Below are 26,456 nucleotides of genomic sequence, written 5' to 3'. Positions count from 1 at the left end.
TTTATATTACTACATTAAATTATAAAATTTTATTTAAAAGCACACCTTGAATTAGATGAATCATCCAGTTTCATCAGAGTTTTGAAAACTATCCCTTTCAATTCCTTTCTGCAGCGTATGAACTGTAGCACAAGAAGAGTAGCAATCAACTGCAGTAGCTTTTCTTTTCCATTTGGGCCTAAGCAAGAAGAAAAGGGAAGCAGTGTTACTATTTAAATGATTTCTGGACAACAGAAAAGGTACTTTCTGCAAAGTACTCCATATCACTTTAAAACATCAATTGTCCTAATGCAATTTAATTGTTTCACCATACAATCACTACTATCAGGAGTATTCACATTAGTGATTTGACAAACATGCTCCTGGCTTTCAAACTTAAACTTGGTTATGCTTTGTTGTGATTTCTGCAGTTTGTGTTTGCTTGGGTTCTAATCTACTTTGATTTTAATACATGCAATAATGGGGAACTTGTAAGATTTTTGTCCTTAGGTGAAGCATTGTGCTCTCTACTAATTTAGAAAGAAGGAATCGCCTTCTTTCCCCCCCAGGTTTTCTGGTCTGCTGCCAGCAAAGAGCACCAACTGACAGACTCAAACAGCAAAGTGTGTATAGGCAGAGTGCATACTGGATGCTGCAGGCAGTGCGCGCATGGGGAACAACTACATAAATATTATTCATATTATTTGAAATGTGAGAAGCAGAAGTGATCTCTGCCTCTCTCCTAGGAGAGACTTTTCTTCTTTATTTTTTTTAGTAGATATTAATACAGCAGATACAATAATTGAGATAAAAGAACCTCTGTTGCTACTCCAACTGTCTCTCACATCCTCCACATATTTCTCCAGGAGATGTCCTTAGCAATCAGGACACTGTATCATGAGAGAAGCTGAGAATAAACTGTATTATTAAAATCAGGCAGTTTTGAAAACTTTGAATTAAGAGATCCATTTAAATTTTGAGTATATCTTATTGAGAGTTCCACTAGACATATAGAGTAATAACACATACAGATAGGAAATATAATAAAATATACTGCTTTTGAATGACAGAAAAGTATTTACCAAGTGACTGAATGCCTTTTTTAATAAGGAAATTGTTAATTAAATCATCAGCATCAAACTTCAAGATTTTTCCCAACTGTAGACTGAGATTCCAAGAGCCATCCTACGGGATAAACAAAGATATGGATAAGCCAAAGATTCAGGACACTGAAAGTGTATTTGTCAAAAACAAAACAGACATAGGAGAATTACTTTAATTACTTTTTAAAAAGCTTACATAAACACAAAATCTGGAATCCACATAAGACAAGAGTGTCCAACTGAGGGCATCCCATGGTGGCTTCTTCACTTGGGTCATATAATACTCTTGAAAACCTCCTTCTGTGTATTATTTACAGATACTGAGTGTTGTGACCCACAACAGTGTTGGAACAGGGATGTCTCTCACCACAAGGGACATACCAAAACAACAAAGCTAAACAGTACCTGCTCTGACTCCTACTTGCAGGATTCTTGGACAGTACCGTTTCATTTAGCTTCCCTAGCAATGGGTCTGACTGTCCACGGGAAGTTCCTGCTGCAACATCTCTCAGTCCAATCCTCTAAAACCCAACTACTTTTTATTTTCTTGCATAATGTGCTTCTCCTGTATGTTTTTATACTTGTTCCAAGCTGCAAACAGGTTCTGAAGGTGTATTACTACCTGTTGGCCCTGAGTTTATACTGTTCCTTATATATCCATTGCCAAGTAGCCCATGGAAGCAATAAAACATAGCAAGACTGATGTCATCATATACTTGTAAAATCTGTTTATAAACATTTTATAAATGCATATTACTTTATCTCAGGACAGGATTACTTTAGTAAAAATATTTTTTCCTTCTACTTGTATTTTAAGTAATACACAAATAGACTATGGGTGCTGTACCTGATTTTGGAGTGCAAACATTTTTTTCCAGTTCACAGAAGTCAACTCAATTCGCTGTTGAATCCTTGCTTTCTTTGTTGTTCTAGAGCACCGTGGTTGTTCCTGGAGAGGATAATGTTCATTAAGAATATTACTGCCATTACCCATGTAGCTACTACATCCTGATACAAAGTAATTGCATTTTAAAGTTTAAAAACCATGTCTCTTTTTAAAAAGAAACCTCTTTTTCTGGTTGAAAAAGGTTCATTCTCTCCCTGTGGAGAGCCTTTGCACAAACATCAGCTACAGCTGCAGAAAGTTCCTGTTTAACAAAATTACAAGGAATGAAATAATTCCAGAGTTAGTGAGACATTTTTCTCTTTTTAATCAAAGCTGTATGTCTTGTATTGTGCACATTATCATTATACTGTTATTTGTAAGTTCAAAATGAAAATAAATACATATTGTTTAAAATAAAAATTTCTTACCCTGTTCTACCTTCCACTGGTCAAATACTGAGTAAAATTTGACTCTGGAGATGTTATCTCCACAGGTTGGCTCTGATTCTATCCTGTTTCTTAAGCATGATGGACTGCCCACGCAAGGGACAAAAAACAGCATGACTTTGATGTCATCATGCTCTTTACAAAATCAGTTTATAAAGCAAAGAAAACAAAATCATTTCTAAAATGTTTATCTCAGGGCAGGGCTGAAGATAATTTTTCCTTCTACTCATATCTTATTTTTAGGTAACGCGTGAATAGAGGATGGGTACTGCCCTTGATTTTGGAGCTCAAGAACTGCATTCCTATTTACCAAACTGAATGGAAGTTTTTGCTAAATCTTCTGTGTTGGCATAAACCAGCAAGATTGTACCTGAACAAAATAATGTTCATCAAGAACCTTATTCTACCACTATTACCCATAGAGCTACTACTCATGATACAAAGTAATGCCATTTAAAAGTCATCTATTAGAGTAGTAAGGATCAAGTGGCAGAATTCAGAGTATAAGATTTATCACTTTGAAAAAGAATAACTAAAACCCAACCACACAAAAAGCATGCTTTCTGCATTCCAGGTTCAGATTCCTTGAATTGGAAAGCAGTGTCATGCAGCCTTACCACGTTCTTTTTTGGCTGTACATCCACGAACCTTGAAACACAAATGTTTAAGGCAGCTTTCGTTAGCTGAATTCAGCTTGGATTTCAAAATGACAGGTGTAGCATCCTATACATAAATGACTACTGATGGAAGACTTACCTTAAGTGCCTCAGTAAGTCCTTCTTTAGGAGCCGTAACATCACACTGACGTATCACCTTCATCATACACCTAGGTTGCAGTGCTTCTTTTCTATCAGCTTGAAAATCAGGAACTTTGGGAGCAACTTGTTTTTTAATACTAGTCTTTTCAGAATTTGTGCCTGCAGGGGTAGCTGAACCAATTACAGGAATCCGTATCGGAGCAACAGAACAGGGAACTGAATTAAATGAAGAATTCTGCATCGGAGCAGCACGAGGGGCGGCTGAACCAAATCCAGAATTCTGCATCAGAGCAGCACGAGGGGTGGCTGAGCCAAAGAAAGAACTCTGCATCGGAGCAGCACAAGGGGCAGATGAACCAAATCCAGAACTCTGCATCGGAGCAGCACGAGGGGTGGCTGAGCCAAAGAAAGAACTCTGCATCGGAGCTGCACAAGGGGCAGATGAACCAAATCCAGAACTCTGCATCGGAGCAGCACAAGGGGCAGATGAACCAAATCCAGAACTCTGCATCGGAGCTGCACAAGGGGCAGATGAACCAAATCCAGAACTCTGCATCGGAGCTGCACAAGGGGCAGATGAACCAAATCCAGAACTCTGCATCGGAGCTGCACAAGGGGTGGCTGAGCCAAAGAAAGAACTCTGCATCGGAGCTGCACAAGGGGCAGATGAACCAAATCCAGAACTCTGCATCGGAGCTGCACAAGGGGTGGCTGAGCCAAATCCAGAACTCTGCATTGGAGCTGCACAAGGGGCAGATGAACCAAATCCAGAACTCTGCATCGGAGCAGCACAAGGGGCAGATGAACCAAATCCAGAACTCTGCATCGGAGCTGCACAAGGGGTGGCTGAGCCAAAGAAAGAACTCTGCATCGGAGCTGCACAAGGGGCAGATGAACCAAATCCAGAACTCTGCATCGGAGCTGCACAAGGGGTGGCTGAGCCAAATCCAGAACTCTGCATCGGAGCTGCACAAGGGGCAGATGAACCAAATCCAGAACTCTGCATCGGAGCAGCACGAGGGGTGGCTGAGCCAAAGAAAGAACTCTGCATCGGAGCTGCACAAGGGGCAGATGAACCAAATCCAGAACTCTGCATCGGAGCAGCGCAAGGGGCAGATGAACCAAATACAAAGCCCTGCATCGGAGCAACACCAGAAGAACTAGCTTGTTTCGTGCCTTTCACCGATGTTTGAAAAGAACAGGCAAGGGGAGGAGGAGGAGCAGGTTTAGGAGCATCTGCACAGACATGTGATTTTTTAAGTGCAGGTGTCTGAAGTGATTTTTGTTGAGTCAGATCAATTCCTCCCCCTGGCTTAGGTTTAAAACCAAACAATGAGAAAGGTTCAGCAGCTTGCGGCAGACAAAGTTCTTGTGGTGAAGGTGATCTTGTTCTCGATGATCCCTCCTTTGTGGTATCTCTATCAAAACTGAAACTTGATTTGAGACTGCAAATACTACTTTCAAGTTCAGAAACATTTACAAAGTCCTGCACCGTGTATTTTGGTGACACGCTTTTTTGACTAACAGTAACTTCTTCCAGTAGCAATTGTAAGCTTTCAGCTCCATCCTTCGCTCTTTGGAAGTCAGCTGCATTAAAGTTTACTTGTGTGAAACATTCCTGTTTAGTAAAATTACAAGGAAACAAACAAAACAATTCCAGAATTAGCAAGATACTTTTCTCTTTGTGATTGAAACAATATTTCTTCTTATATTGTATGCAGTATTATTATACTGTCATTCACATGTTAAAAATGAAAGTAATATACCAGTTAAACTAAAAATTTCTTACCTTATTCTACCTTACACTGGGCAAATTCAGAAGAAAATTTGACTGTGACAAAATATGAGCAGAGAGGTATTTTATATTATTAAGATAATGATTAATATGATGATGATTATGAGCCAAGGAAGTTCCACTGAACAATACTGTTGTACATACACAGAAGATAGATCTACACAAATTGAAGCCTGGATCCTGCTTGTGCTACAATTCTGGCACATGTACCAGCTGAGGTCCAGTGGCTGCTGCATGCCGGCTAGTGAGCCAAGGCTCTACTGCCACCATACACCAACGCAGATGTTTGGAACTCCTCTGCCTAGGAGTTCTTGGGCCAAAGGATCAGGAAAATGGCTTTATATGAGCTGACCTAAGTTACAGAACACACACCCAGATACTGTTCTAAATAACTCACAATACATTACAGACTACAGGCTGAGATGATGCTCCCAAGTTGTATTAAATGCACACCATGGTCATGCACAACATAATTTAATAGACAAATAGTAATTTTCTTGAATCCCCTACACAATTTGGAGATGTAAAGCTTTAATCTGTTAAGACTTTACAGACTGACAGAATTGTACCTGCTGACTAACTGATGCAGGCATCTCTTGTAGTTTCCAAAGTCAAGAGAGAGCTACGATAACTAGCAAACATCCAATTTCACTAGTTCAAGTTTCTCCCATTGTTCCTCCTTCATCCCAGAGATTGTCCCATTGCATGCTAGCAACGTGTTCGCTTCTTTCAGTCATGCTTAGCCCCATTCCTAGTGGTCTCTCTGCTTTGGCTGTACCTCTCTGCTAGTGGAGACTTCGTTAAGGATCAATACCTTGATTTTCCTTGGAACTCCCCCTTCCCGCTCATGTTTCTTAGAGTTGAATTTAAGACTTCATCTACACTAGCATATTCTTATGAGAGAATGCTCTAATACGTGTTAGTTTCTTCTGGAAGGGAGAAAAAGTCTGTATTATCATATTGTCTCTCAAAACTTCTGCTGCGCTCACAATATCTTTAAGTATACTTTATTTTTGGGACAGGTTCCTCCAAATTTTCATGTGTATAATAAAATTCCACACAGTACTTTTGTGGCATTAATTATATTCAAAACAACTAAAAGTTGAACAGATTTCATGAACAATTACTAGATGGTTAAACATGCAATACAGCACCACAATCGGATAATATACCAAAAACGTTAGCAATAAGAACATACATTGAACGTAGTTACTGTGTCAAAGGCAAATTCTTCTGCAAATAAGGAGTCAGATTCCATCAACTTTTGGTCCCAGTCCATGTAAGGTAAAAAATCTACATCTTCTTGAGCTATAATTTCCAGGATGTCTGGAGCATCAGCAGAACAAGTTTCATTAGCATCCTAAATTAAAATGCATCACAGTTATGAACCTGAAAAGTCTCTGGCATTATAGAGACAGTGTGTTTTCCTTTGGGAGGTTGAAATGTGTTGAAAACAGGGAATAAGCAGACCATGCAGTATATACAAAAACCAGAAAATGTAACTTCACATTTTTTACTATATTAAGGGACAATGTATTGCCAGTAATTAGATGCACATGAAATATAAAGGCGGACAGCACATATTTGTATGTGTTAATTTGTTCAAATCCACTTAATTGAAATAAAATCCAAATCTTGCGCAGTTCACTGAGTGATCACAGAATCACAGAATGGTTGGGGTTGGAAGGGACCTCTGGAGATCATCTAGTCCAACCCCCTGCCAGAGCAGGGTCACCCAGAGCAGGTTGCACAGGAACGCGTCCAGGCGGGTTTTGAATGTCTCCAGAGATGGAGACTCCACCACCTCTCTGGGCAGCCTGTTCCAGTGCTCTGCCACCCTCAAAGTAAAGAAGTTCCTCCTCATGTTTAGGTGGAACTTCCTATGCTCAAGTTTGTGCCTGTTACCTCTTGTCCTGTCCTTGTTCTTTTTATCAGAATCCTATTGCTATCCTTTAAAGGAAAGCAAACGTAAGTGTTATTATAGATGTGCTTAAATTACTTTGCATTGTGCAAAATCACGTTAAGAAGACAAATTACGTAGCATAATAGAGTGACAAGCTGAGTGGGCTAGTTTGGATATTTCTGCATGTCACTGCATTGTGTTATGTAGGTGTTTTTGTCTTAAGATGTCTGCAATGTTTTGTTCCACTGGGTCAAAAAAATCATCCTAGACTATAAATGAGATTAAATCTATTATATTTATGGACATAATTCAAACATAACCTTCTGCAAGTCTGTTTTTTGAAAGACAACGTATCGACAAGGGGAAACTGAATCTTTTGAAGAATTGTAAAACCAGATATATAAAAATCAGAATGACAGATAATAATCTGTTGACACCCTTCATAAACAACTAGTTCATTAAATCACACAGGTGTTTCCTTGCTAATCTGCAACACATTTTTTCTTCTGAACATCGCTTCTGTTATGTACCAGATGGAATATTCAGGTGCATTACAGAAAGATATTTAAATTGACTCAGTTGAGTTTTCTTATTTTGAAAAGTAGTCCTTGACCTGGGAATATCTAATAATGCCACAGTGTTGCATTTTATAGTTGCTTTTTAATGAGACATTTTTTGGAATGCATGTCTGTCTTTTGATGTTTAATTGCAAACGTTGGAGTTGTTACTCAGGAACACAGCAGTTCCAAAAAAATCCAACTTTTATAATGAAAATATGCTACTGGTATTGGTTCTTTCATAATAATGGAGACATCAAGACAAAACAGTAAAAATAGGAAAAGGTATCCTTGTTTTATCCAGCATTTCCACTGAGTTCTTCTTTCAGGCCTACTTTTATTTATATTAATGTATGTCGTGGTTTGAGGTAAAGGAGAACCATGTGGACTTTGGCTTTCCTAATGATGCTTCTGCATGCTCAGATATATGCTCTATATTCCTTCCACGTTAACTGTCCCTGCTTCCGCTGTCAGTGTACTTCCTTTTTATGTTAGAATTTTTCCAGGAGTTCCTTGTTCATCCATGTTCATGCCAGGCATTTTTGCCTGACTTCCTGTTCGTTAGGATAGACTGCTCTTGAGCTTAGAGGAAGGATCTTAGAGAAGATCCTTGAATCTGAAATAGTGACTACAGGTAACTCCTATAATCTGTGCTGAGAAAAAGACGTCTTGAGAAAATTAATCTGAACTGGATTAGGTATTTAACTTTAGGATGAGATGAATCAAGCTCTAGAAATATCTATTTATTTATTTAGACGATGAGAGGAAGACAAATGTGACTGACTGATTTATTGCTAAATGTACACACACGTATTTGGTCAGATGAATCCCCATTCTCTGTGCCCCAAATAGCGCTTAATCCAACTGATGTCATCTTGCTTATCGTGATACAGCTTTCTGTTTGAAAACTCTCCTTACTGACCCTTGAATTTCAAGGTTGTAATTTATATGAATTTCTTTCTATTTGTTGCAAAGCTTTTGTTTCTCCTACCACTGTTCTAATACTGAACACAAATGAAAAAGCTCCACAGTTTACTGCAATATTAAAGAGATTTTTTTCAAGCTTTGCTTTCCTTGTGACTTCCACCTCATACAGACTCCCCTAGAACGACTTTTGCCAATACAAAATCCATTACTTCAGCAATCCATGGCTAGAGTGGCCTGTTTGCTATAGTTTGGCATCCTTATTTTTTACAAGAAACGGTTCTGTGGCTTATGCAGCCAGGATTGAAGAGTACTCCTCATCTGGCCTTGTCTTTTGACCTGTCTGACTCCCACAGCACTATGAGGAATTGCAAACCACGTAGCAAATCACAACAGGAACAAAACACACAGATTGACAAATTTTGATTGTAAAGTAGGGACAGGCAATATAAGAGATAGAAAAGGAAAATAACTTGCTATATTGCAGAAGAAACCAAAATTATGTCAAAAATATTAGTGTTAGCTCTATCGTAAAGGAATAATCATTGTTTAGCAAAAGGAGGACTGCTTTGATATGTACAAGGCTACAGAATTTAGAGTCTTTTGATAGAGAAGGTAGTGGGAACAAGATATCATACAGAAAACATACCCTTTTCTCAACTGCAACGAAGCTTGTAAACTGGCTTATAATTGAGTTCTCCAAGCTGAGCTGAATAATCATGTTTTTCAAGAGTTGTTTCTTCATCTAGATTGTTAAGCATTAACAAAAGGAACAAGCAGAAAAAACACAATCAGCTAAAAGAAACATTGATGTCAAAACTGAACACATACCTATGAACACATGTGCTCTAAATAGAGACATGTAAAAGGAAGAGCTCATATGAATATATTGGCCTGCCTAACTGTCTGCTCCCTTCTAACTCTACTCCCTCAACAGAACTTTGGGCAGGGATACACATTTCCTCTAGTTAGACTTCTTTGGGTTCTATCCTCCTTCTAGTGTAAGAAGCAGACGTATTTTGTAAGAAGAATTAGTCTGAAGTCTCAAATAAGCCAAGATGGCAATATGGTAAGTTTTTAAGTAGCTAAAAGATATTTTTTTAACAGATCATCAGATCGTTAAGTCTGTTTATCTATAAAACACAGGTCATTATCTTCCACCATATCCTATACAAAAGCTATGGACTTTCGCTGGACTGATACGTATTGATCTACGTGAAACTAAAATGTTGTATGTCAGAAAAAGAAGAATCACCAATGGCCTCCAATGACATAGTATAGATTAGGAAAAATATGCAGACATCATGCCAATAGAGGACATTCTTACAGTGGGGAAGAAGAAAAGACTGTCCCAAAAGTTTTCAAAATCTTATCTAGGAGGATATTACTTGTCCTGGTTCCAGCTGGGATGGAGTTAACTTTTTTTTTAGCAGCTGCTGTAGTGCTATGTTTGGGATTTGGGATGAGAAATAGTGTTGATGGCACACTGGTGGTTTTGGTTGTTGCTCAGCACTCAAGGCCGTTTCTGCTCCTCACACCGCCCCACCAGCGAGCAGGCTGGGGGGGCACAAGAAGTTGGGGGAGACACAGCTGGCACAGCTGACCCCAACTGACCAAAGGGATATTCCATGCCATGGGACGTCATGCTCAGTATATAAAGCTGGGGGAAGAAGAAGGAAGGGGGGATGTTCAGAGTTATGGCGTTTGTCTTCCCAAGTAACCGTTACCCATGATGGAGCCCTGCTTCCCTGGGGATGGCTGAACACCTGCCCGCCCATGGGAAGCAGTGAATGAACTCCTTGTTTTGCTTTGCTTGTGTGAGCAGCTTTTGCTTTACTTATTAAACTGTCTTTATCTCAACCCAAGAGTTTTTTCACTTTTACTCTTCTGATTCTCTCCCCCCATCCAAACTGGAGGGGCGTGAGTGAGCAGCTGTGTGGTTCTAATCGCTAGCTGGGGTTAAACCATGACATTGCTATACGGTGAATTTAACCTTAAAGTGATTTAGAATTGCAACCTTCTAGTTATGTTTAACAAAGCAAGAAAATTGTCTGTATCTCACTGAAATGTTTAATATTTAGCATTTTAAATTTATACTTTTTATTTCAGTTTATCAAACCTCATGTTCTGTTTCGTTCTCATGAAGAATCCCATCCTCATAGTCATTAATGAAAGCTCTTGCTGCAAGTTTGTGTAGAACCTAGGAAGAAAACTAAACTGATGATTACAGCAGCAACTTACTTTTTTTTTTTTTTTAAATTCTTCCTTTCATTTATGAGGTCCAGCTTCAGGCAATTAGCTTCCATATTTGCACAGAATCCCATTCTCTAAGGAAGGGTCAAGCTAATTTTCCATTTGAAAAGCAATCACAACCTACATCTAAGGTACATCTTTATTTCACTTAATTTCAGCAAACTCAAAATATCCAGATCTTCACTTGTTGCACACATTCTCTCTAGAGTTATGGGTGAGGAGAAATAAAGCAGGCATGCAAATAAACAAAAACTTCACCAGGCAATCAATCCCAACTTGAAATGGCTAACTAATACAGGTAGGAAGAATGCCCCTTCTGGATGCACACATTTTTCTCCAGTGCCTGTAAACAGAGCCTGGCAACTACCATGGATTTAACCAACAATTTCTATATAGGTTAAATTCGGTAAATTAATCTTGTCCATAAAAATACAGAATTTGGGGTAAAAGTAAAGTGAGTCTTAGAGTGTTCAACTTTACAAAAAATCATTAGGTTTACCATAATCAAGTAATTTTTGACCTGAGGGGCTGTACACAGAAAAGGGAAATACTGAACTGTACTAACCAGAAATTACTTTTTTGAACTAAACCAGTCTTCTATAGAAAAGAAGAAAAATTTTGGTGTCTTCAATATGTTAAAGCTAACAAAAAGAGTGAGCTCTGTGGGGGCAGTGTGGTCAAGTCCAGCTGTGTTCCAGTTCCAATTGCCAAAACATTCCCACTGGCTCATTTTTGGAAGAATATGATAGATGCCAAAGAGAGCCATTTCTGAAGAAAATCTCCTAAGCAAATAGTTATTTTTTGAGCTAAGGTAAATTGGCAAAAGAAACAGGTAGGAATTATCAGAGTTCATCTAAAGCATCAAGAATTATTATTTTTTTTTCTAAATTTGGCTTGTTTTTGTCATTTTGCCATTTCAATTTGCACCTTTCAAAACTTAGTTTTCTTAACCGCACCTGGAATTTGTAGTACAAGTATTTTTCCAGAAGCAAAAATTCATTATAGCAAGCAAATACATTGCTTCTGCTTGCCAATTTTATTTGCCTGTAGATGGCGCATCCCTGGGAACCAACTGTCCTTATGGAAACCAACAGTCCTTACAGAAACCAACACAACCAACACATCCATGGAAACCAACCCATGATAGTAGCTTTCAAAGTAGATTACACTAAATAGGGAACAATATCATTTATATTTGAAAACAAATCAGCTTCCCTTAGTGGGGAAGGAGAGACAGTCATATCAGAATTATTACTGCAGGTTGACTATTCTTTTGATTTTTTTCAAGTGTAGACACCTGTTAGATTTAATAAATGGTTCTTTTTAGCTTGTTTTCATTTTCACAATGGCTGCTGTGCTTTCCTCTGCATAAAGGCTCTGTACTTGATTGTTACTGAAGCAGAGGAAAGGCTTGTAAAATTTTACTGTCCCTTTTTCCATACATTTCTAGGGATGACAGACTAGCGATAAGATGTTCCACGTAGCAACAATTTACAACATGAAAGAGAATGCAGCAGCTTCTTCACAGGAGTAACCTGAAGAACAGCCAAGCCAAAGATAAAGCTGGAGCCCAAACAGGCTGCCAAAATAAGAAGCAGCGCTGCCTATTCTGAGAAGCTTAAGTTTTATGTTAGAAAGCACAGAGAAAGGTGACACTTCTACGTAAAACAGTTTCCATTTAAAAGTCTGAAAACTGAAGGTCTGCTTTAAAACATCAGAAGCAAAAGGGCAAGAGCTGCTGAAAACAGGGATTTCAATTCCTTCAAAAGAGCACGAAGCAGCATGTAGTTGTTTAAAGCATCTTGTCTCACTATGGCATGTACAAACAATGCTGGCCAAACTCACTGTTCCTGTTGTCTTTTGTAGTTCAGTAGTTGACACCACAGTCTGTAGTTCTTGGTCATTTATTATTGCACTTAAGGTGGCCTAAAAGGAAAAAAAATAATACTGTTTCCTTCTCTCTCATGCTGCGTTACCAGCACACATGCATGCTGTTCTGTTTTCCGAATATAATTCGGAATATAAACAAAACCAAATATAACTTACAAACCTGTAAGCCTTTGCATGTCTAGGTTTATAAATATTTCCCCTTTCAACAAGGGGACAGTCACAAGTAAAGGAATCCTGTATTTATCAAAGCACAATGATAGGAACGTTAAATTAGGTAACTTTTTCCTCTCCACTTCTTAGAGGGAAGACTAATAATGACAATTAAATAGTAACTTAATTACATTTAGCAATGAAAAAGAAGGTAAGTGCATGCTGCACAGAGGATATATAATACAATGTAATATCTCCTTTGTGATTGTTTTACATATGAATTTCTATGCAGTAGTGCATGTGCATTCCAGTCTTTACCTGAGTACAGTGAGGGATGAATCCATAGACAAGAAGTCTCTCATTGTTAAATAACGACTGTATTTGAGCAGGAGCCTGCATTGGCTCTGGTGCACCTGTATCGAACTGTTGCCATTTAATAGAAACTAAACTGCATCCTGGAGACAACATTCTAGATACCTGGCTCTGTATCTGTGTAAAGAAGCAAAATAAATTAGCTCTGTTAGCAGGCTTTCAAAAGAAAATGTAATCTCTCAATAGAAAATAACATGTTTCCCACATGAATGGAACTAATTTCTTCTTTTTTTTAAACAACTAAAACAAGCCACATACTATTAGTGGTAAAAATGAGTCTAATGTTTGGAGGTAATAGGGAGAATCACTCAGACATTATTGTACTGGCTTCTGGAATAATGAGACTTCTTTTAAGTAAAAGCTGAAATTTGAGAGTAAAGTTGTTATCCATCAGGGTTGCCAAACAGGCCAGGGAGTATAGCCTGCTAAACTTAGCACCATCCCCTACACGTGAACTCTGAGACATGCAAGCAGTTCTGCACATCTCCATGGCCTGCTCTGGATAGTTCTGCATATATCACTCAAATGACAGCCAGAATGGCAAGAGGAGAAATCTACGCTTTCATCCATTCCCCCGGGCAAAAGTGCGCCAGACACTCAACTAGCCTTGCTGCAGCACCTTTTCTACTGTCCCTGTTCCAGGAGGGACCAGATTCAAGGCATAGGATAGTGCTGTAGACACATAACTATAGATGGAAACTGAAAAGCACCACATACCGGGCCCTAGATTGCCTGAAACTTCTAGACGTGCCAACAGTCAAAAGTTACAGAATACAATTGCTACAGGCTTCACCACTATAGCAAGGACAACGTAGATGGACTGTGACCTATGGCAGAAGTAAAGCCATGCTCTTCCATTCAGGGAAAATTATTTATATAGCTTAATATTTTTTAAACTTTTTCCAAGTTGGTGTTATTGCACTTAGCAAGAAAAGTACAGAAGGTCTCTCAAAAAGAATAGAAAAAAAAATAAAATAAGTCATGGCTTTCTTGTTTTCTTTTACAAATTCAGTGACCAATCTGAATGAGAAGGTAGAGCAACTACAGGGACAAATTCTCTCCCTGATCAAAGAACTGAGGGTTCTGTACAGCTCTCATATCCCTTCCTATAGCACATGTGTTCCTGATGAAAATAAGGTAACTTTGTAATACTCAAACTAAATACTTCTCTTTCTCATTTAGTATCAATTTATAATTAAAATACAGGAAGCCTTAACAAGTATCTCTCCTTCCACCTTCTATCAAATGTTTCTTGGACTATCTCATTGAAATAGCAAAGACACATGATCCCATGAAAAGTAGTAATTCCCATTTTGAGATACTGAAGATATGCAGTATCAGATATTGATATAGCAGACAATGACCACATAGTGAATATAGTCAAGATTTATAAATGTACCTTTGTCTCCCAGTTATACTTTGATTTCAGGTCAAAGTATTCAAATGCTCCAGCACCATACTGGGACAAAGATCTCAGCATGTGTCGATTTGCTGTGGAACTAACAAAAAAAATTCTGTATGTAATTATTGAATTAAATTGTTCGTCTGGTATTATTTCTAAATATTTTGTTTTTAATTAGTACTGCAAGCCTTCTGAATCGGAATTTTTTAAATTCTATCCCTTTTTCAGGGGACAGACCAACTGAAAGCAAGGGAGCCAGTGAATGTGCTGCTGTATTATGAGATTTCCTAACAACATTTGAGGAAATTACATGGAACAGGATTTTTAAAAGTCACAGTGCATACCTGTGCAGAAAATTAATTTAGGTTCAAACACCAATAAGACTGCATCAAAACGATCCTGATCTTGAACTAATTAACCTCAATCTCAGTAGAGCTATTTAGCATGGACATAGCTATCTTACAGCTAAGTCTGGTGTCAGCTAGGGAACGTTACTGTCTGAACAACGTGGATGTAACCAATATGGTAACACTTAATTAGCCTGAGAGAACAGCAGGCTCTGCTCACCAACAGTCTGACTACCGTCAAGCTATTTCATAGGCATATACACAAATGAGAGCTTTATAGGGGATTAAAGGAGAACGATTAAGCAGACGAGAATTCTTTTGTGAGAGAAACAGCACAGTAGCCTTCAAACTTTGTCGGACAGAAAGTAGACTCATTCCTCAACAGGACCATACCACTGCCCTCGTGACCTAGTGAATTCTCACCAGAACTCCTCAAAGCAAAATTGAATAGTACAATTGTATCTATGCTAAGAACACATAACATCTTGGGTTTAAAGTTTACTGCTCTTTTAAATGTCTTCCTATAGATTTTGCTGCCTTGTACAACTCTGTTAAGTACAAATCTTGCACTATTTAAAAATATTTTTTTCATTTACTTGCAGATAATTACCACAGATAAAACAGATGCATTAATTCAGCCTTCTAGAAAACACTCCCTTTGTCTACACAAATGTATGAACCAGACTGAACTTCTCTTTTACACCTCTTCGCCATTATTACTTTACCAATGTAACACATTAAATACAGATCCTGCCTACTGAAAGCAGATTGTTGCACATTTGCACATTAATGTTAGTGGCACAGAGGAACCATTAAAAGCCATGCCCTCTCAGACTACCAGCACTGAGGTAATCCATTGCCAAGCCTAGTTCCATAATATCAATAACCAATAATCAATGAATGTAAATATGCAGAACATGAACATAACGGGAATGTAAATATGTTGAAAATGGTGTCAGTGTGCTGCTAATGGACACATACCATCTGTTCTTTCTTGTGTGTTGATGCAAATTCTAGTATAGTCATAACATACAATTACTCTGGAAGAGCACCAGGATGTCTAGCACACGGCCTGAAGGGTGCGCTTGCCCGGTGCTGCGAGATCAGGGGAATGTTGCCTGAGCTATGGCGAAGGTGTCGTTAAAAAACACTAGTCCTAGAAGAACATGACCGTCGCCATCGGTCTTTATTTTGACGTACCCTTGCCAGCCTTCCCAGGACATGGTAAGAACTTAACACCTCTCTGACCCTTTCCTGTTTATGCCTTGCAACCTGAAGTATGTAGCTGTAATCCAGTTTGTTGTTTTGCTGTTGTTTTTTTTTTAAAAGCTGTTTCAGTTACGCACATATCTTTCTAGTTTGTTGTAACTGAAAACAGTCAAACTATATTGCAATGAATTTCAGTGAGGTTTTGCCTGTTCCTCTGATCGTTGGAAGTCTAGTGCTCACTTGGTCTTTAAGTAATTAGCTTACAAAACAAATGAATATTAAATAATAAAATTATACAACTACTAATGTTGCATTGAAATTGCACTATTAAAATGAGACTGTACCAAAATATAAAATGCAAAGTTTCAAAATGTCAACTCTTGTGCTTTCCAATTATACTCTTAAATAGTACAGTTGTTATAATGAAGAAAGATATGAATAGGTAAGACCACCTGGACACAGAATTAACATTATTGTAGGCATCTTACTTTCGAAATTCCTTACAGATTTTCCATTCCATTATTAAAGGTAGGCAAACATTTCTGCATTTAATCTAAACATACACATATATTTAAGGCAGTATACTCAGGCATCAGACAGTTCTCAGCTTATTAACCTCTCACTTTGAAGAAATTATCAGTGATTTTAAACAAATGCAATTGCTAGCTAACTAACTTTGTACTTACCCCACACCACATGTAAATAACCTTGTATGTTGGACATTATCTTTCACAATCTGGAAGGTCACACTCTCATTCTGAATGTGCCCATCTGATAGAAGAAGAATGTTCCGGTGTCCTTGAGAAGGGAATAGCAGATTTAAGTAACGTAAGGTCTTCCATAAATCAGTGTTTCCCAATGTTGCAGTAGCAGACTGAAAAGTAAAGTATTACAATTTTAGTTTTGAATTTAATTTATTTTTTCCTGAAATAACATATAATGTATAGTTTAATCTTTATTTCATTATACATGAGTGCTGGTTTCCAAATATAAAGAACTCATTTTTAAGCTTTATTTGTTCCTGTTATTCTATAATTACTATTAAAGATAGAGCTTAAGGTCCATCTAGTCCTGTATGTTCTCTGGCTTAGGCAAAAGGTACAGGTAAAATAGGTAAGAAAAATGCTAAATTCTATTCCTGCATTGTTTTCAGAGCTTTCAGTAATCAGTGGTTTGGGCACTTCTTGAACCGGAGTTTTCATCCATACTATTGCATCTAAAAGTTATTTACACGCTCTTACTTCTAATTTGCCTAACCCACTTTCTCAATTGAATTAGTTTAGCCTCAATATCAAGCACGACAAGAAGTTCCACTGTTTATTATGCATGAAGAGGACCGTTTGGTTTTTGTTTTAAATCTGGTGACTGATCATTTTGCGAGGTGTCCTGCAATCTTTAAGAGGTGTGAAACAGCAAGTAAGCATCCCTATTCCCCTTTTTCCTCTGTTTATCCTGGAAAAGAGATTACTCTGTAAGGATTCAACAGACGCTAAAAAAAATCAGGATGAGTCCTCTCCTTGTACAGCAGGTCTTCCATATATCTGGCCATCTCTGTCTTCTGTCTCTCTTAGTACCTTTCTGACTGATGCTGAACACTGGGCTACCACTTAAAAAGGATTATTCACAACGGTTCCAGTATCGCTTCTCTGGGTTAAATCCCAGAATTGTACAGTTTTAGTGTTTTTCCCCGCTTTGTGTTACTCTGTATTAATCACTATTTGCGTCTTACCATCCCATTTTCAAGACATCCATTATATTAGTATCTTATACATTATGCTAGCATCAAGGAGCTTTAGTTACAGCTGAGAAGCCTACTTCTGGCACTGAGAAGATATGGTACTAACCAAAACCTGTTATCCTAAATAGTCTACATCTGATCTTTTGGTGCCAAAGGCATTCTCCTTTTCACTGAAAGTCCTTTGGCCTAAGTACTGCCTTTGCTTACAAATTACAGATTTCCAGAAGGAAGTCAAATTATTTCCTCTCTTTCTGCTGTGAGCAGACAATGAGAGGTATGAGACTCCAAAGGATAAATTTAGGGGGAAACACTGAAAAATGTCCTACAGCCACTGATAGCTACTGAGCTTCACTTAAGCAATCACTTAAAACCAAACTGGAATTAATCTTCAGATGTGGCTGTGCTTGTTATTAGGGAAAATAGACTTCAAATAGACTGAATTACAGAAAAAAATCTTAGAAGCTAGCCTAAAGAAAAAGAAAAAAGAGGAAAAGTCACGTAACAGAGTTTTGCAACGATAAGCACCCCATACAAAGAAGTATTCTTTACAATACAACCTGATTTACTTACTGTAACAAACTTCTTCAGTGATTCTAAATCATTTATGACGTTCATTGAAAAAGAAGACAATTCTGTGAAATCTGTGAATAAAGATTGATATTAAGAGCATTAGAATATGAAACATAGCAACAATATGGAAACACATAGAATATCAGAGTAGCAGTATTCCATACCGCTACACATTCCTGCTTGCAGTTCAGTGTATTATGCTGGTTTGATAATAATGATGTGCATAAAATTAAGCCATGACAAGAAGGTAAAAGGTGGCTCTCAGGTAAAAGGGAAATACAGAAACTCACTTGTGCCAAATTTGACTACGTTCACTCTTTGTCTGAAACCAAGTAGCTCCAAAACACGTAAAGCAATCTGCTTTGCTTGGTGTAGAGCTGAACCTGCCATAGAATTCGAGCAATCTAATAAAATAGTAACTTCATTGGACCGGTGCTCTTCTTCAAATGCTGTTTCAAACTCTGGTTGGAATACAAGCATGCAAGCCTATGGAAGGAGAAACAAAATCATCAGTGCAGTGGATAAATACTATTTCACTAGAAGTGTACCCAAACATCTTCATTTTTCTTATTATGGAATGAGAGCAGAATATAGCCGTACTTCAAAGTTTTAACAAATATATGTCATTTACTCTTAATGCCTGAAAAGTGCAACTTGCCTGTCATTTACCTATATCCCAGGTCTCACATGAAAAACTGAAAAAGGAATTTTGTGGTTTCATGTTTTATCTGATTCACTCTACTGCAAACAGCACTGGATTCTCTGCTACAAGTTAAAAAAATAATAAAAAAAATCACAAATGTAATTTTTTACAATTATCACTGCCACCACCATCAGTTTGTGTAAACCCGAAGTGCACACCGTCCTTGCTATGAACAGAGATGCTATAAAAAACAAAGGCTTTCAAAAGTGGAACAATGAAATGCTTGAAGGAGTGAAAGTGTTTCCAATAGAGAAGGAAAGGTTTGCAGTTTGGAAATACAAATTGCAGTCATCAGAAAGAAATCCCTTAACTAATACATTTAAGCAAAGCGACTCTGATTGAAAGGAAGAAAAATGAAAGACATCACTGTCAGAAAGAAAACAATCTTATCTGTCATATTACTTCTTTCAATCAATTTCAACATTGGATTGACAGGTTGGTAATGCCAATATTTTACATTTCACTTCTGCAGCATTTTACCTTATTTAAGGAAAAAAAAAAACAAAAAGGAGCTGAATCTAACTTAAAGTGCCAGGGACTTCACAAAAACCGTGGGAGAATGAAACAGCTTCTAATAACCTGGAATCACAGATTTTAAGTTTTAAATGTACTTCTCAGACAAGGAGTTACTGGGGGTGAAGGTAAAAGGGGTTGAACTGATCCTTCCTTTCCTACCTAAACTTTTATTAATGTTTTCCAGTGGTGACAATGAGCTCTTAAAATAAAACACAGACAGATTCTACAAATATTTGTGTGTGAGATGTAAATACAGGCCTACAAATTTAATGGTTTAGAATTTTACTTATTTTTAATTAGTACAGTGATTGCGTGACTCTGAAGCTACTTAGTTTCAGCCTCAGACATGACTTATTTGTTCATTTCCACTCCTGTATGAAAAACTGTATGTTTTGTATGAAAAACTGTAGTCACATTTCTATGAAATACAAACAGCAGCACAAAGTGTTTTAAGAGAAATGACTGGACACTGTGTTGAAACAGTTACTGTCTTACAAGGCAAACGATAAAACAAAAGCAACAAGATTCTATGCAACTGAAAAGAAAACTAATTTCTGGAGAATACTCAGCTTAATAAAACAGATCACATTGAGCACTGTCCATGGTGCGACATTTTTCTTCATCTTGTACCATCAAAATGAAACTGATCCTGTTTATTACATTTAAGCATATTCAGTATTACCTCATGAACAGCACAAGCTATTCAGTACCTCACTCATTTTATTGGGATGCTTCTCTACCCACATTCGAGGTAGGTAGACCTCAGAAATCCAGATATCTAGAACAAAGCCACTGACATCCAAGGAGCTGTCCTCCACAGTCTTAATTACAGCCTTGCAGTCCGTTTTCTAGAAGAGGAGAAAAACAGGCATTTAAATATTTATTTAATAACAATGCCATGAACATTATTTGCTTTGTGAGAACAGGGAATGACAACAGCAGATTTAATAGGGATAGTCCCAAAGCTTTTTGCCAAAAAGGTTATAGAAATTTTACAAGGTACAGTTTCTCGTTACATATTACTATCTTTAAAACATCATTCTCTTTCCTGAATGTATCTTTCAATAAGAAAACAACCAAAACAGAAAGGTTTCAAGCACAACAGAAATTTTCATCCGAGAGAAACAGAGGATCGAGCTGTTTGCAGAATGAACAATGCGCAAAGCCAGACAGATCTGCCAGAAGAGTTTTCTAGGATAAAAGTTCCATTTTATATACACAGCAGAACTGCCAAGTCAGAGACATAGTTACAGTGAAATTAACTTACCTTTATTTTAAGTTCATGTGTCCAACTATGTATGCGTTCAATACTAGATGGCATCTCAATAGACATATCCAGGGAAAATCCACTAAATAAAGAGAAAAGAAAAAAAAAAACCTGAATGGCACTCCAGGGAAGATGATGTTTAATCTGCATACCATGACATCTCCAAAAGAAGGAGCTACGCTTCCTGTTCTTTTTAACTCTTTGGATAAAAGTGGAGAATACTGAACTAGTTAGACAAGTTTCTGTCCCTAGGATACCCAAAGAATAACCATGCTGATTCACCAAGGTTATTCATAGTCTAAAAGGTCAGAAGGGATAAAGAGGCCATTTGACATGATCTGCTCTATGACATACTACATAACACTTTAGCCAATTATCTGTTCATTTAACCTAATTTTTATTTTCTAAAGCAAAGCTTCATAACAGACCGCCAAACTGGATTTCAGAGAAGGTAAGTTCATTGTTTTCCCTGGCTAACCGTTCCAAACCTCACTGCTAAAACTGCATGTCTTTTTTTCTTATTCAGCTGTAATTTCGTCTTTGCTTCTTAATTTATTTCTGTAATTGCATTAAAAAGCAATTTGATAGGTGCAATCATACAAAACAAGACACATAAAAGACACAAGATACCATACAATGTCATGGAATCACCTCCCAGTTTGCAGACAGAGGTCAATGTGCATGACCTTGAGTCTGGCGGGGGGGGGGTTGTTGTTTTGTTGTTGTTGGGTTCTGTGTTTTTTATGCTTTGGTTTACTTTTTATTTTTTTTAAGGTCTTCAGATTGGCATTTTGCCAACTTCAGTCAGTCTTGCCTGACAAAATAATCTCTCTTTGCTACTTCATGTTTTGCGCATTTTGGGGCTGTATTAGCCATTTCTGCCACAATTACCACATGGTTGTTTATTCCAAGTTATTGACGTACTCAGTGAGTAATAAACCCTGGGTTATTGGTAGTCACTGTATGCCAGGATATGATCTCCCAAGATCTAGACGCATAGGGCTGCAATCATTTAATCTATGTATAGCCTTGCATTTTTCAGTTTTATAGCATTTTTGTTACTGTTACATGGGCACTTTTTAATATTCTTGACTATTCTGAGTCCTAACCTCAATTATTCTTAATGTACCACGAACCTGTGTATCCTCTGCATATCCTATGAGCAATTATTTTCTATTTACAGCCATATCTCCATTATCCTTAAGGTGCTTCTGGATAAACATACAATACATATGCACAGCCCCAAAGTATCTGCAGAGAGAACGAGCCTGCAGCCAGAAAACCCTATTATGTTATTGATATCATATTAATAACTTTTCAGCTAACTTGGATGTCTTTGTGCTGCTCCCTCTAGAACCTGAAGCTGGAAAGAGTTAGGCAGAGATACCTGATCTCCATCCTCACACAATAACTATTCTTGTTTCCCAATTTTATTCATATTTTTCTAGTTGAATTTCCCCCAACATTAAAAATTAAATTGTATTATAATTTGAAATACCTTTTCCACAACTGGATGTGTAGTGTATGAACTTGGTAATTTATTCCTGATATATGGCAGAAATAGCATCAAATCTTTAGCTGATCAAGACAATATTTGTACTAACCATTAGTAATTGCACTGAATAAAAGCAAGTTAATAATAGGAAATACTATTTCAAGTTTAAATATAACTTTAGAAAATTATAACAGATGTGGTTTTGTGCCTGCTTTGCTGACAGAACAAAGAAGAAACTAGGACATTATCATAAAAAGTACTTTTCATGGTTTTTAATATGGAAATATGAAGAGCATTAAGTTTTGACACATTTACTGCTACTACTACCTGCATTGCTTGTTATTCAGGTTGAGAATGGCCGTATGCAGAAATGTTACTGGGAATAAAACTATAGTACTCAGTTTCCAAGAAGTCTTTCTTTACCAGCAACATCACAGTTTCAGATAATTGTAATTTTTTATTTAAAATGCAAATGCAAAGAAGGGTAAAATATTAAATGCAATGATATTGAAAAAAAAATTAAGATCACGGTCTCATTAAGTTTTGTGACTTAGGAATTTATATGTAATCCTTAATAACAGAAATGTTTCTGAAACAAAAAGAAATATTTAGTGAAGAAAAAGTGTATAATAATTAAAAGGTACTCTCTTATGATATTACCCTTCTAAGGATATGAAGAGATTAGAATGAAAGGTGAAATTAAACTAGTTTCTTGATAATGCAACTTACCATCAAATATTCCATATAAATAAGAAAACATTACATTTAAATGTTTTAACTTAATCATCGAAGTTATTGATAAAATAAAGCAGATAATATTAATGAAAGTAACTTACTTTTTCTGTGGTTTTACTTGTTTAACACAAACCTTTTTTATTGTATCCTACAAAGAAAAAAAAAAATTACCTGCACCAGTTATTAAATATTTGTATGTCATTCTTGATACTTCTATCACCCTGGACCTCCTTTATCTTATTATATCACTAAGTTGGGATTGCATGGAACGCTCGTTACTTCATTTAATCACATAGCTTTGTAATCTGAGCATCATAGCAGCTAAAATTCAAATGAACGTGTGCATGTTTCTCTCCCAAAGACAGAGTGAACTTTAGAACTCTGTATAATATGGGTCTGGAGCAGAAGGCATGATTGTTGAACAGTCAGACATGCGATACAGCAATATGATCTCAGAGGGACTAGAACCACAAGGACCATCTCTGGCTCTTCGCTAGGATTTAAACACAGAGATGACCTCCCATCCCACCTGTGGAATTTAGGAGCCATCAAGGGCATCCAAAGAAACAGATGGGCAACCTTGTCCCTGAAGCAGAGAAGAATAATAGCAGTGTTCAGCAGATGCTCAGATACTGTTTCATAATGGAGACAATACAACGTCTTTGCAAGCCAAAGGAGGAACAGCAGCACAGAAACAGCAGGTAACTCAAAATACGAGATCTAACATGTGCCCAATTCAAGTCAAATTTTTAAGTCCTGCAGGAGAAAATAAAGAGATAGATAGAGGCGTTCTACCAATCACTGCATTCCTATGTTTGTGTTCACATTGCTTTACGACAAGAATGGTTATAAACAATTGTTTTCTAAAAAAAGAGAAGAAATTAAAAGGAAAACAAACATAAACTTACTGAAGCCTCTCGTGTAACTGCAATTCCCTAGCCACAGAACTTTTGCTTCAAAACAAGAAGATGCTGTTTTAAGATTGTATTTTAACCAACCTGCGTGTTTTCATTTAATGCTTTGTCCTGTTGCAATGGTGACACAGAAGCAGGGAGATGAAAGGTGATACAGCCATGCTGAAAACTCAGTTCAGTGATATAGGTGATTTTGATCACAACTGTACAATTTGGAGGTAAGTTTCCGACACTTATTACAAAAATATCCTAAAAAAAAACCCAACAACAAAACCCATAAACTAGCTTTAATGACATCACTAAAGCCTATGTTTTCCAAAACAATAATTTACTTGAAACTGAAATCAAATGCTAACACAGAAACTACTATTTGATTTTGGCAAAGTCTAAGAAAAAAGGGGATTATGATATGAAATGTCAAACTTCCAGTAATTCCTTAATTTCTAGCAAAACTGATCAATAGTAACTAATTAAATCAATCTTTTACAAAAAAAAAATAAAAAAAAATGAAACAACCTGAAAGAGACATAGCTGTTTTATGTAAGCCATAGCACATATTTCAAGAAACAATAGTTGTTTTTAAAAATGATGAAATGTATGGTCCAAATAAGGTCCAAATAATAAAAATGAGCTTCCCAAAAAAGACATGATTCAGCAGCAAATCTATAATTAGACAACTGCAAAATTTTCAAGTAGGTACTAAACCATGATATTCAACATACCGGTGCATCTTGGTCCATCAGATAAGCTCCATCACCCTGCCTGATAGCTTTCCGATATTCTCTATGTGCTTGTTTCTTTTCTTTAACCTATGAAAAATTGTTCCAAAATAAGTCATTTCATCTCTATAGACAGAAAACTTAACCAATATTCTCTTAAATGACATGACTACCTTGATATCCGGTCAAGTGGTAACAACAAAGGATCTTCAGATTGAAGGAACTACATCAAAGGCAAAGTACAATAACATTTTACCTCTCCAATGACGTGTTTTCCATTGATAAAAGCTTCAAATCCACAAACAGCAGCTTTATCATCCAAAGGAAAGACATATTTAGCTTCAATTGGTTTACTGTTTTGATTGGTGTAGGTCTGAAACATTACTACCTGAAATGAATATTTTTTGTGTAACTGTAATGTTAAAATGTGATTAAAACATCAATACTTCAAGCATAACAGCATCACTGCTTTGTACCACAAAACGTCAATAGGCATGCCACAACTGGAACTTCGATTTCTACCTTAGAATTGAATGTGTAACATTCATCAGTGCTTGACAAATAGCTATCTCCTGAAACATGCAAGGAGCTATAGAACTTTTAATCTCTAAATCATTAATTGAATCTCTTCCAGAAAAAGAGTAGACTATGACCTTCTAAAGGTTATCTGATATACTGGCAGAGCTGGAGCTGTTGCCTACAAAAGAAGTCACCACTCAGTAATAGTTTCTAACCAGTAAGGACTAAACAAGAAGGAAGAATAAACCTCTGCAAAAAATATTTTTACAATATACTAAAAAGTGTGTTTGGAAAGGCCTATGTTACTTCTATACCTATAGTATCCATCTTCTAATGACACAATTTCTCTCTCAGGTGGCAGATTGCACCCGACTTTTTTCTCACATCTGCTCTTCTGTTTACTTCCCATGTGTCATAACAAAACTCTAGCAATTCCTCCTTCCCCTTTGCTGCCATTCTTATTGTCCCTTGCCACCTGATCATTTCTGGTTTATGCTCTGTACCTCAGCCTTACAGACTATTTTCTGCTTTGATGGACTGGGTCATAGACCAGATGCCACTGGATAGTAATTCATTGCATAGCAACCCAGACAAAACCCAAACCAAAACAAACTCAAAACCAAACAAAATAACCCCCAATAATCCCTCATAAAATGAATAGTTGTTCAAAGGAATCAAACTCATCAGTTGTGAGTGTCCGAATAGCTTACACACAGAATCATTTGCAGACAATGCTTTCAAAACATTTTCTCTACTGTTTTCCCCTGCTTTCTTTTTTAAAGCTTTAGCAACAACATATAAAAAACATTATTTACTTTTATGAAGCTACTTTGGCACTGGAAACCCCTGAATACAGATTCGTGTGGAGACACACACGTGCCAGAACTCAGTAAAGCCATAGCTTCAGCATGACCGAGACTGTTCAAGGCACGATGCAATTGGAGGGGGAGGAGATTATGGAATTATGCCCCAGGACTGGAAAAGACCTGTGATTTGACAGAATGTGTTCTTAGGGTATATGTACTGAAAAACAAAGTGGGCCCTTATTTTAGCCTGCTTAGCTAACTTCTATTAGCTAATTTTGAGGTTAGAATAGCAAATTCTTTTGTATTGATTGATATTTTACTTGTGACAGCTAATTTAGGTTGTTTAACCAAAGCCAAAACCAAAACACAAACACATTTCCATAAACCTTTAATCATCCTAGGTATTTCTCACTGGTTTATAATTCAGCTGGCAAACAAGGAAGTCTTTTAAAGGGAACAGAACACATACAATACTGCAGAAAGTTTCTCCGCAATGGTGA

The 26,456-nt window shown here is 37.1% G+C and overlaps 1 protein-coding gene across 2 annotated transcripts in view; it reads right to left on the bottom strand.

The window, feature by feature from the left end:
- The window catches only part of PARP4 (poly(ADP-ribose) polymerase family member 4), a 55,226-nt gene that overhangs the window by 7,001 nt on the left and 21,769 nt on the right, over positions 1-26,456 (bottom strand). For both annotated transcript variants that reach the window (XM_063330693.1, XM_063330701.1), the window contains exons 16-34: positions 24,888-25,019; positions 24,635-24,721; positions 23,997-24,161; positions 23,100-23,146; positions 20,769-20,850; positions 20,212-20,349; positions 18,573-18,768; positions 18,283-18,353; positions 16,661-16,848; positions 14,416-14,515; positions 12,963-13,133; positions 12,450-12,530; positions 10,471-10,551; positions 9,001-9,096; positions 6,166-6,327; positions 3,171-4,790; positions 1,930-2,031; positions 1,062-1,164; positions 46-178 (exon numbers count right to left, since the gene is read on the bottom strand). In XM_063330693.1, coding sequence (XP_063186763.1) covers positions 46-178; positions 1,062-1,164; positions 1,930-2,031; positions 3,171-4,790; positions 6,166-6,327; positions 9,001-9,096; positions 10,471-10,551; positions 12,450-12,530; positions 12,963-13,133; positions 14,416-14,515; positions 16,661-16,848; positions 18,283-18,353; positions 18,573-18,768; positions 20,212-20,349; positions 20,769-20,850; positions 23,100-23,146; positions 23,997-24,161; positions 24,635-24,721; positions 24,888-25,019 — 3,755 coding nt within the window. The remainder of the gene's footprint in view (positions 1-45; positions 179-1,061; positions 1,165-1,929; positions 2,032-3,170; positions 4,791-6,165; positions 6,328-9,000; positions 9,097-10,470; positions 10,552-12,449; positions 12,531-12,962; positions 13,134-14,415; positions 14,516-16,660; positions 16,849-18,282; positions 18,354-18,572; positions 18,769-20,211; positions 20,350-20,768; positions 20,851-23,099; positions 23,147-23,996; positions 24,162-24,634; positions 24,722-24,887; positions 25,020-26,456) is intronic.

This window comes from Chroicocephalus ridibundus, chromosome 1 (assembly GCF_963924245.1).
Source record: "Chroicocephalus ridibundus chromosome 1, bChrRid1.1, whole genome shotgun sequence".
Taxonomy (NCBI): Eukaryota; Metazoa; Chordata; class Aves; order Charadriiformes; family Laridae; genus Chroicocephalus; species Chroicocephalus ridibundus.
This window is presented reverse-complemented; position numbering and strand designations above follow the sequence as displayed.